Source organism: Neoarius graeffei, chromosome 21 (genome assembly GCF_027579695.1).
Source record: "Neoarius graeffei isolate fNeoGra1 chromosome 21, fNeoGra1.pri, whole genome shotgun sequence".
Classification (NCBI taxonomy): Eukaryota; Metazoa; Chordata; class Actinopteri; order Siluriformes; family Ariidae; genus Neoarius; species Neoarius graeffei.
The window spans coordinates 19082106-19094283 of NC_083589.1; the positions used below are offsets into that span (position 1 = coordinate 19082106).

At 42.8% G+C, this 12178-nt stretch overlaps 1 protein-coding gene across 7 annotated transcripts in view; it reads right to left on the reverse strand.

Moving 5' to 3' along the window:
• The window catches only part of ptprr (protein tyrosine phosphatase receptor type R), a 71432-nt gene that overhangs the window by 17176 nt on the left and 42078 nt on the right, over nt 1-12178 (reverse strand). For all 7 annotated transcript variants that reach the window (XM_060902777.1, XM_060902776.1, XM_060902782.1 and 4 more), the window contains exons 6-9: nt 10765-10844; nt 8526-8663; nt 8328-8438; nt 7175-7332 (exon numbers count right to left, since the gene is read on the reverse strand). In XM_060902777.1, the coding sequence (XP_060758760.1) occupies nt 7175-7332; nt 8328-8438; nt 8526-8663; nt 10765-10844 (487 nt within the window). The remainder of the gene's footprint in view (nt 1-7174; nt 7333-8327; nt 8439-8525; nt 8664-10764; nt 10845-12178) is intronic.

A 12178-nucleotide genomic window follows, 5' to 3' on the forward strand; every position in this document is an offset into this window, starting at 1 on the left:
TGTGTTGTTGTCATGAAATTTAAAATCACCTAATTTTTTCTCTTTAAATGAGACATTTTCTCAGTTTAAACATTTGATATGCCATCTATGTTCTATTCTGAATACAATATGGAATTTTGAAACTTCCACATCATTGCATTCCATTTTTATTTACAATTTGTACTTTGTCCCAACTTTTTTGGAATCGGGGTTGTAATTAGATGACTTCTGAAGGCAGTTGATTGCACTGGATTGTATTTAGGGGTATCAGAGTACAGGGGGCTGAATACTAATGCACACCACATTTTTCCTATTTTTATTTGTTTAAAATTTTGAAGACCATTTATCATTTTCGTTTCACTTCACAATTATGTGCTACTCTGTGTTGGTCTATCACATAAAATCTCAATAAAAAACTTTTAAGTTTGTGGTTGTAAGGTGGAAAAATATGAAAAAGTTCAAGGGGTATGAATACTTTTTCAAGGCACTGTAGCATTGGTGGGAGAAGCTGTCACAGAGCCGTCTACGTCAGCACAGCGTCAGGGCGATACACAGAGTGAGGAGCACCCCGCCCCTCCTCCCTCTCTCGGGGATTCCCTTGGGGATTTCCAGTTAGAGCAGTCGTGAGATGGGACTCTGCGGCATGCATTTGACCAAGTGAGAGTAATCGATGGTCAAATTCTCCAGCCAAATGCGACGCCGGCCTTCCCCTACTTTTCTATTATTAAGGATAGGTTATACCGAGTGACACAGAACACTCAAACTGGCGAAAAGATAACACAGTTATTAATCCCAAAGAGCCGTCAGGAACTCATATTCCAGGCGGCTCACTTTAATCCCATGGCCGGACACTGAGGGCAGGATAAAACACTAGTCCAAATAATGGCCCGGTTCTATTGGCCAGGGATTTGCGGGGATGTCTGTCAGTGGTGTGTGGCATGCCGCGAATGCCAATTAGTAAATCCCGCGGCCACTACAAAAGCGCCTTTGCACCCTCTCCCTCTAATCAAGACCCCTTTTGAAAGAATTGGGATGGATCTTGTCAGGCCATTAGATCGGTCAGCAGGGGAATATTGCTTTATTTTAGTTCTGGTGGACTATCTGGAAGCAGTGCCTCTCCGCAATATCTCAGCACGCAGCATTGCAAAAGCGCTCATCCACTTTATCTCCCTGGTTGGGATTCAAAAATAAATCCTGACAGACCAAGGCACTACATTTATGTCACGCACACTGCGCGAGCTGTATGGGTTACTGGGGATTAAGCTTATCCGCACCAGTGTCTATCACCCACAAACTGATGGCTTCGTGGAACATTTTAATCGAACTCTCAAAAAAATAATTTGGAAGTTCATAAGCGAAGATGCACGTGATTGGGATAAGTGGCTCAAGCCCCTGTTATTTGCAGTCGGAGAGGGCCCGCAAGCCTCCACAGGGTTTTCACCATTTGAATTATTATACGGGCATAAGCTGCGTGACATTTTGGACGTGCTATGCGAAAATTTGGAGGAGGGACCTTCATCTAGTAAGAATGAAATTCAATACATTCTCAACCTGCGCGCCAAACTCCACACACTCACACGCTTAACTCGGGAGAATTTGCGGCAGGCGCAAGAACGTCAAATCCGGCTGTACAACAGGAGCACGCACCTTAGAGAGTTCGCACCGGGAGACAAAGTACTCGTATTATTCCCCACATCGAGCTCCAAATTGATCGCTAAATGGCAAGGGCCCTTCGAGGTCACACGGCGAGTCGGGACGTCGACTATGAGGTGAGGTGAACGGACAGGGGTGGGGCCTTGCAAATTTACCACCTCAATCTATTAAAATGTTGGAATGAGGCTGTGGGTGCAATCAGTTAATTATTGAAATTAAGTGATCAATCTCGTTAAATCAGTCTCATTAAATTTTGAAGGTTAATAATTAAAATGAATCAATCCCATTGAATCATTTACTTTGACTCGTTTGAATTGAATCATACCATAGAATCAGTCTCATTCAGTGAATCATTTAGTGAATCGTTCAATGAATCGTTTAGTGAATCATTTGGTGAATCGTTCAATGAATCATTCAGTGAATCGTTCAATGAATCGTTTAGTGAATCATTTGGTGAATCATACCATTAATCCTGGTGCTTAATAATAAATTACCAAACAGCTAAATTATGGTACATTTCCAAATTATTAAGATCACTTACCATATTATATAACATTTGCACCCTTTTTGAATTCTTTGAGAAGATTGGGGACTTCAGATATTGTTGTTCACAAATAAACACAGTTTGTTTAATAAATGAATTTATTATACAAAGATAAAAAGATAAAAATAATAAGTCAATATATACAAGCAGTGAGGTGTGTGTGTGTGTGTGTAGGACTTAACCATGTGTTTAGCCTCGTGTAGCTAACTACACGTGGTGGAGGCCTAGCTTGTTGGTAGCTAAACAAAAGAATGTTATCTAAACAGAACAAAGGATTAGCTCTGTGTTTAGCCTTGTGTTGCTAGTGTGAGTTTGCTAAAGGCCCTATGGCCTAGCTAAAGTGTGTTTGTTAGGCCTGGTGAGGCCTACTGAGCACGTGTTGCTAAAGACAAGGGTATTAGCCGTAGCTAACTAAAAGCTAGCTTGTGGATTTCTAGCTGAGGTGTGGTTTATCAGGCCTGATGGCCTGCTGAGCACATGGTAGGCCTTGATTAGCTTTGTGTTGCTAAGCAGACAAAAGGGAAGCTGTAGCTAACCCACTAGCTCATAACCATACTGAATCCACTGAAATCTTAATGACATCAAGATGTATAATAATGAAATTATAATGTTAGTAAGAATAAAAGAGAGAAGCATGCGCAGCCTATCTATTAAACAATTGAGAGAACATAGAACCAAAATAAATCAACACGCTGCGTGTCTAACAGTGTAACAGATAAACCTGGGTTTAAATTCACACTATTTCAATAAAAGCAAATTCCTAAGACTATCCTAATTATGCCCAAATGCCAAAATCTTACTTAATCCTGCCTTTAGCAAGATATGAAGAACTATTCGCCGGTGTAGTCTCGGGCCTCGCCGTGGGAGCACGTGAGCCGCTCGTGATAGAGGCGTAGAAACTTTCGGGTCCAGCGGAGCACTTGGGTGGTTCCCGTGGAAAGCAGAGGATTCTTGGTCCGAACCTCAGCGTTCGTGAGGAAAAGTCTCTGATCAGAATAAGATGCACAGCGCTTTTGAGTTAAAAAGGATTCAATCGCTTCTTAACTTTTGACTGCCTGGGCTGCAGTCGTGACGTCACTTCTAATGCAAGTAAACCGGTTGTAACTCAGGTTGAGTTTAAAGATCGCGCGACTCTAGAGTTTACCTTCGCCAAGGGTAAGAAAGAAAATCGCGCTGAGTGATGGATCTTGCAAGAAAGAAGACGTCTTTCTGGGTGGAGAGCGCGCCTCTTTATACATCCAGATTCATCGGAAGCCAGACGAGAGAGACAAAATGGAAGAGCTTCCGCTTGGATTTATGCGTGCATGGCAGACTGACGTAGGTGATCCCGCCCACGCGTGACGTAGGTCACACGGAAGTTGCCTGGGAATTGTAGTTCTGACACAAGATGGCGGCATGATACCTACAAGGCGGTCCCCGTGGTGTTGGTGTCAGTAATCCTGGAGAAGGCGGAGCTGGGGGTGGAGGTTCAAAAAAGAAAATTGGCCTCGCCAACTACTCTGGTCCCTTGTGGAGACCACCTCTCCCCAGCCCAACTCACGGAGGTAGCCCAGTTGCAGAAAGATTTTTCCGATGTGTTTTCACCCCTGCCCGGCCGCACCCACCCCATAGAACACCACGTTGAGACGCCCCGGGGGGTGGTAGTGCGCAGCTGCCCTTACCGCCTGCCTGAACACAAAAAAAAGGTGGTCTGGGATGAACTCGAGGCCATGCTCGAAATGGGCATAATCGAGGAGTCCCACAGTGACTGGAGCAGCCCAGTGGTCCTGGTCCCCAAGACCAACGGGTCGGTCCGGTTCTGTGTGGACTATAGGAAAGTCAACGTGGTGTCTAAATTTGACGCATACCCAATGCCTTGCTTGCATTGACCAGCTGCTCGATCAATTAGGCACTGCTCATTTTTATTCAACACTGGAATTAACGAAGGGATATTGGCAGATCCCCTTGACTCCTCTGTTCCAAGAGAAAACGGCCTTTTCCACACCGTTTGGCTTACACCAATTCGTCACACTTCCTTTTGGGTTGTTTGGGGCTCCCGCGACATTTCAGCGGCTCATGGACAGGGTTCTCCGCCCCCACACCACCTACACAGCTGCGTATCTCGATGATATTATCATCTATAGCAATGACTAGCCGCGGCACCTCGAACACCTTAGGGCCGTCCTAAAGTCGCTGAAGTGTGTGGGGTCTCACAGCTAACCCAAAGGAGTGTGCAATTGGGTGGGTGGAAGTAGGGTATCTGGGTTTCCACTTAGGCCATGGGCAGGTGCGTCCCCAAATTAATAAGACGGCAGCGATTGCGGCCTGCCCAAGGCCCAAGACCAAAAAGGGGGTGAGACAGTTCCTGGGGCTGGCTGGCTACTATCATAGGCTCATACCTAATTATTCAGACGTCACTAGCCCGCTGACTGATCTCACTAAAAAGGGAGCACCAGATCCGGTCCAGTGGACAGAGCAATGCCAACAGGCTTTCTCTAGGGTAAAGGCTGCACTGTGTGGGGGGCCACTGTTACACTCCCCTGACTTTTCTCTCCCCTTTATTTTACAGACAGACGCATCGGCTGGGGGCTGTTCTGTCCCAGAAGGTGGAGGGGGAGGAGCATCCTGTGCTGTACATTAGCCGGAAGCTGTCAATGTGGGAAAGCAGGTACAGCACGATAGAGAAAGAGTGCCTAGCCATCAAGTGGGCGGTCCTTGCCCTCCGGTACTACCTACTGGGACGCCCTTTCACCCTCTGTTCGGACCACGTGCCCCTCCAGTGGCTCCACCACATGAAGGATGCCAACATGCGGATCACCCGTTGGTATCTTGCCCTCCAGCCATTTAAGTTTGAGGTGATCCACAGGCCGGGGGCACAGATGGTGGTGGTGGACTTCCTGTCCCATCGGGGGGGGGGGGGGGGGGGGGGGAGTGAGCTTCAGGCCGGACGGCTCCCCAGCCTGAGTCGGGAGGTGGGGGTATGTGGCAGCGGGGGTGTGGCCAAGCAGCAGTCTGTGAATGGAGGGCGGGGTCGGGGAAGGTAAGTGGCTAAGTCACTCCACCTGCTGTTAATTAATGTGTGTGTGTGTGTGTGTGTGTGTGTGTGTGTGTGTGTGTGTGTGTGTGTGTGTGTGTGTGTGTGTGTTTGGTTGGTTGTTACAGGGAGGGCGCATAAAAGGAGAGAGAGACCACAACGCATGTGTGAGTGAGTGAGTGAGTGAGTGAGTGAGTGAGTGAGTGAGTGAAAGGAAGAGAAAGTGAGTGAAAGCAAGCTGAAAAGTAAAAATAAAGTGTTTGTGGAAACATCATCTCTCGCCTGCCATGCTTCTGTGCTCCACCCACATCAGGGTCTTACTACAACTGCATTCCCATGTGATCAGAACGGCTCGACAAAACATCCAACTGTGACCATGAACTGAGAAAGGACAAATATAGAATCAAGCTGCTTGTTGGAGAACAAGTTTGCTACTTGAGGAACTATTGGAGGAAAGGAGACAGGACATTCACACCATTGCTTTTACACACTGACACATTGGGCACATTTCTAAGGAAGCATTTAAATTCTATTGTGTAGGACCATGATGGTACACACGCACACAAACACACACAGGATGTCAGCTAAAGAGAGTGTTTGGTTTTGATCCTTTTGCCTTGTGTTTTGATGTAAACTGTCTTTAAGGGTATGTATCCTTGTTTTGAAGCCACAGATGTGAATTTCATTGTTACACAGATCTACTCAGATGTCACTCTCCCTAACCCAAAGTTTATCCGCCAGGTTAAAAGTGTATTGCGTGTGTTTTACTACCAGCATGTCACAAGGTGTTGATTCAAACAATAAGACTCACAAAGGTCAAAATGGGGGCAACTTAAGGCAGGATGGCACCGCCTTTGGGCAAAAAGCATCAAATACTCCCTTTTCCACCAACAGGGAATGGGTTCCGTTATTGTTTGCGTGCCAAATTTTGAACCTTTCAGAGCATTTCAAATAAAAATAAACTGGTTTCGAACCTGAAAAGTTGATTCCCAGCTGGAACTAAAATATAGCTGGTTTTCCTGTGACGACATCAGTGGGCGTGTCATTAGTTTGGAGAGGAAGCAGAGTGCAGTGATGGAGAATGCAAAGGACAAGGGTAGAAAAAATGGAATGAAAACAAATATCTGCAATATCAGAAAAAAAGCTTCCAGGTAATCAATGAGCACCACCATCCTGCTACTACTGTTTACTCCCATTGTGCAACACCCTCCAGGACTGGTTTGCGAGCTGGCCCCAAGGTTCAAAGGTTCCTGAATGGAACCAGTTCAAGAATCCATAACCTGTTGGTTGAAAAGGGGTAACTGGAAGATCTGTAAGGAACCAGGAATCCAAACATCTCAGATTCCTCTTGTAATTGCCACAAGGCTGAGAAGCCATTTTAGCAAATGTCATAATCATCATAGTCACAAAGAAAGGTACAGGTAGGGAATTAAAAACAGCCATCTCATACTCCCTTTCCACCAACGCAAACCAAGTGCTGGTTCAGAGCTGGTTCATCTTGCAAACCTTCTAAGAAACATTCAAGCACAATAACAATTGTACTGTGAGACTTCATCATCTCTTTTAAGTCTTCTTTTTTGGTTTAGTCAGACTAGATGCTACACTAGCTCTGGTTTTTAAAACATGGTGGTCACAAAGTTTTAGCTGGTTTTGTTGATCATGATAATCCTGCCCCTAACCTCTGACATAAGCAGTTCTTTTTTGTAGACCAGCAAAGAGTTGGTGCTGCTCTGGAATCAGTTTTCCTGGCTGAGAGCCAGTTCTCTGGCTGTCAGAGCATAGAGAACAGGTTCGAGATAAGCCACGAACTCTGAACTAGCCCTGGAACTGCCATGGTGGAAAAGAAGTATCAGCAAAAAGATATCAAATGTTTTGCACATGGATTTTAATAAACATTTTAGATGTTTATGGATCTGAGGTGATTTTCATATGTGAAAGCCCCTTGACTGCCTTTTCACCAAGCTCCCTTGTTGAAAACCATGTACCTGCAGTGAACAATGACAGGACCGTGAGACTCGGAAACCTCTCTGCTTTCCTCAACATCAGTCATGAGCTGCAGCAGAGGCCCTGCGCTGTCTGGAGTTTTATGATCCGGCCATGATGTGTACCAGTAATGCTGGACTTTACGACTTTGGCCTGCTTGCTGAAATAATAAAAATGCACGCACACACACACACACACACACACACACACACACACACACACACGTGAGACTTTCCCTAAGAATGTATCATGTCAGAGTATTTTATTTGAAGGGATCTACATTTACTGTAACATGTTTGTAAGAACAGGACACTTTGAGTAAGTTGTAGAAGGTAAGCATAGTGCTACATACAAGTGGAATAAACATAAATTTGATTCACAGTTTAGTTTGAAGGCTGGCATATGAGCTTCACAAAGAAGAAGAATAAGTTGATATGATAAAGTATTGGCAAAATATGTCTGCCTGCTATCTCAACTTTTGTGACATAAGAAGTACTTTTTGTGTACCTTCTTATAGGAGCATGGCATTAAATGCTCAGTGCATTTCTGTTATAATGATCATAGAGCCTTATTTCAATAAAGCTTCTTACTCATGAAGCCCATTTGCCAGCCAAGGTGACAACTTATGTATTAATCAACTTTACATTTATAATACTCTTATAAATCACTATATTTACTTCCTACACTTTTCTCAAAGTGGCATGAATATTTTGGTAAAAAAAAAAAAAACAAGCTAATAACTTGCAAGACATGAAAACAACAATGACAGTGACACACTCTCTCAATCAGTCAGCTCATAACGATGATTGATTGTTGTTCGTTCTTCCATGTAAATGTATAAAAAGCCTTGAATATCATGTTAGACTTTTTGAAAGAAGCCTTTCATAAATTCTCCAGCACTGATTTATAAAATATTTATGCAATATTTAAATAATTTAAAGCAATCATTTCTTACTAAAAGTTAAAAAAAAGTAAAGTTTAGCCTCTTATGGCATGGAAGTGCATATGTGCTTAATTATTTATTATTCCAGATAGCCCCCCCCCCAAAAAAAAAAACAACAAAGTACTAGTGTTGCACCCTACCAAAAAAAACCAAGTACTGGGAACGTAAGAACGATGAACCACACATTTCAACAAGATGGAGAAGTTTCGTACTTTGAGTGTGAGCGTGCGGACAGTGTAATGCTCACATTCCCGGACACTGTTGATGAGGACCTCCACCTTGCCGTAAATCCCTCGTTTTTCAGGCCAATACAAAACACATTTCTGCAGCAACAACAAGAGCATGTTAAGCACAAACATTTTTCATTATTCTGTACTAAAGGAAAGAAGCAGAGACATGGAGCACAGCACCTCGTTCTTCTCTTTCAGCTTGGTGATCATGACGATGACGGGCGAGTCCTCCTGCCAGGCCATCTGCCAGAAGTCGTTTACTGTGTTGATCATAGGACCTTGTGTGGCTATGTATGATTTCTCATGTCTGAGGTAACCCTGAGGTATGAGGAACAAGCAAACATCTAATTAGGATATTATTAAAAGGAAAGAAGATATTGTATCATGGTGGCATTAGGCATGGTGAGTTTAAAAATGGTTTTTGCTTTTGCTACAAGGGTACTTCAAAAAGTTCTCAGCCTCACCTGGAAACAAGGGGCGTAACTCCCATTTTGGGGCATAACTGTATATTATAACGCCTTATATCACTGTCCACAAAAAACTCAAATGAAAGAGGCAATCACAGAAGAAAGGAGAGGAATGCTTTGAGCTGGCATGCTGTTGCTCCAGGACAATGCGCCCATCCACACAGCACAGGTGACAGGGGCAGAAGCAGCCAAATATGGCTTTGAACTGTTGGCTCATACACCTTACTCACCTGACCTGGCAATGTATGACTTCTATCTGTTCCCTAAACTGAAATCCCACTCGTGTGGTCGCCATTTTCAGAGTGATGATGAAGTCATCCTTGCTATTGAGGAGGATCTAGAGGCTCACGATGTGAGCCTCTAGATCCTTCTATCCTTGAAGGGATAGAAAAGCTTGAACATCCATGGAACAAGTGCATTGAAGTTAAAGCAGACCATGTAAACAATAATGCAAGAACAATTTTTCTCCTGTGACATTTTCTGGGTGAGAGAGGTAGAGAACTTTTTGAAGTACTCATGTACCTAATAAGTTTTAAAGTTTAATTATTGAATCTGATTGCTCAGAAGGTGTGCATTCCTTTGGCATATGGCTTGGACAGTAGTTCTAGCTGTAACATGACTGACAGGTGTGTTTTGGTGCATTTGTTCTAATACATTATTGTCTTGATAGTAACAGCTCATATAGGACTTTGAAAAGTTACCCAGCACTGGAAAGTCTTCAGGACAGACATGTTTACACTTTCCAGTTTCTTGGGTAAAATGACATGCAACCATTTTTGAGAGAGAGAGAGAGAGAGAGAGAGAGAGAGAGAGAGAGAGAGAGAGAGATGAAAGTAGAAAATCAGGGATTTAAGAATTTGCAGGTTTTTGCAAATATATCTTTCTTTTTTTAAACCTAGCCTACTAGGTTTAAATGTTACAATTTTATACTGGAAATTGTATACAATGTTTTACTATCAAAAAAGCTTTAGGTTATCTCTGTACCACTGTTATTATGGAAAGGTGTGTTGTGACTTGTTTGCAGGGGGTTCACACTCCTATCATTCCCTATCACCCTGCTCACCAGCAGTTAAAACACAGAGTCACGGTACTCCACACACAGAACCCCAACAGTCTCCTAACTAATATAACAGACCTGCAAAGGTAAAATAATTCATCTGTTGAGACTGACTGAAAACGTCTGATAAGCCGATTGTACTGTGTACCCATGTACTGTGAGAAAGGGTTAAGTAATGCTGGACATGTCATTCACTAATAAGTTAAACATCATAATCACTGGAAAATCAGTAAAGATAAATTCAGGAAAGACTGTAGCTGAAAGCAAACATTCTGCTGGAACATGTAGCTCGAATGTATGGAAGGCCAAAAGGTAATAAGTTTCTTTAGTACTTATGGCCCGATTCTTAAAATGAATGTCCACTACTATTTGTAATTGGTGACAAAAAGATACTAAAGGGGTGGCATGGTGGTGCAGTGGTTAGCACTGTTGCCTCACAGCAAGAAAGTCCTGGGTTCGATCCCAGCGGCCGGCAAGGGCCTTTCTGTGTGGAGTTTGCATGCTCTCCCTGTGTCCACATGGGTTTCCTCTGGGTGCTCCGGTTTCCCCCACAGTCCAAAGGCATGCAGGTTAGGATAATTAGTGGCTCTAAATTGACCGTAGGTGTGAATGTGAGTGTGAATGGTTGTCTGTGTCTATGTGTTAGCCCTGCGATGACCTGGTAACTTGTCCAGGGTGTACCCTGCCTCTCGCCCATAGTCAGCTGGGATAGGCTCCGCAGCTTGCTTGTGACACTGTAGGACAGGATAAGCAGCTACAGATAACGGATGGATGAATGGATGGATGGATGGAAGATACTAAAGGTAATGAATCAGTAGCAGAAGAGGAGATTTCTATTCTGTGAGGGGAAATGAGTAAAACTGAAATGGAGCCAGCATTAATGTTAATGGCTTACTCGTATGTAGTTGGCATTTATGTAACTGCTGAGAGGATCACAGCTATTCTTGTTTTTCAGGAGGACTCTGGAGTGTGGATCTGCAAACAGAGATATGGTTTAAACATTATAAACATTACACCTGTATATTTTTTTCCAAAAAGTTATAGAGATGCAGAACAATGTATTGGTGGAGAAACCATGAAGGTTCAAATGGGACAAATATCAGACAACTCATTTAATCATGAGTGCATCTATGCTGTATTTTATGACACGGCTTTATTAAATATTCAATTCTGATTGGTCAATTGCAGCATCCTATGGTCTGTTATTTCTGCAAAGCGGTGCCATGGACCACATAATTAGAAGAAGCAATAAAATAATTTTTAAATCAATAATTCTGTGTCAAATATTTTATTTCTTTAATAAGTAGTTGTATAATAAGTTGGATAATGTACATTGAGCAGGTCATTATCACGAAATAATCTACTCTTTCAAGAATTTTTAAACAATATCTGATTCTTGTGGACTGATAATATGAATGAATGAATGAATGAATGAATGAATGAATTATGTAACTTAGACACGCAGTAAAACTGCACTCACTGGGATCCAGGCCTTTTAATTGCTTTTTCAAGCAAACTACATAAGGAATCGTGTCTTGTCAAACTTTTTGGCTTTGAACACCATCTCTTTATCTCTTATATCTCTCACACAATTTGCACTGATCAGCGAAATCAACATAAGAAATGGCTGCATGACACAAAAAGTCTTGCAATGATCAAATCCATGTGGATATGAAAAAGAAGTACTGAAAACCTGTGGTTTGAAGTGAAGATGGCAGTCCACATGCAAAAAAAAAGCCTAGAATATAAAAGAGCCTGAAACATTCGACATGGATAAGTCTCTCCACAAGTGTTAAAAATAACAGGAAGTGACTCATTGCTGTTACTCTCTCAGAGATACAACTTCACTGATTGGAGGATTGTCAATAATTCAGAAACAAGCATTTTGTTTTTATGTTTGAATAATTCTTTGTTATAAAGCAGAATGTATACACACACACACACACACACACACACACACACACACACACACACAATACACAGGGATACAGGGATATTGTTTAGAATTAAAAACAGCTTGCCCAGTTAAATTGCACAGATTTCTGCTCTACTCCTGATGTTCCCTGAACAGGGTGATATTTCTTTAAAGCCTTTTAAGGCTTTTGCTTCTGTGAAAATTGTTTTTAGTTCACCCCAAATCCACTTAATCAAGCATCCTGGAGGGCGGAAGGAATACTGCCTTGTATATATTGATAAGGAAACTCCTCCCATGCCTGCTTAGTGAAGAATTTGTTCCCAAAACAGGAAGCAATTAGCAGCCAAGTGACCCAGCAGGTTACAGAAAGCAACAAATTTAATTTAATGCACGA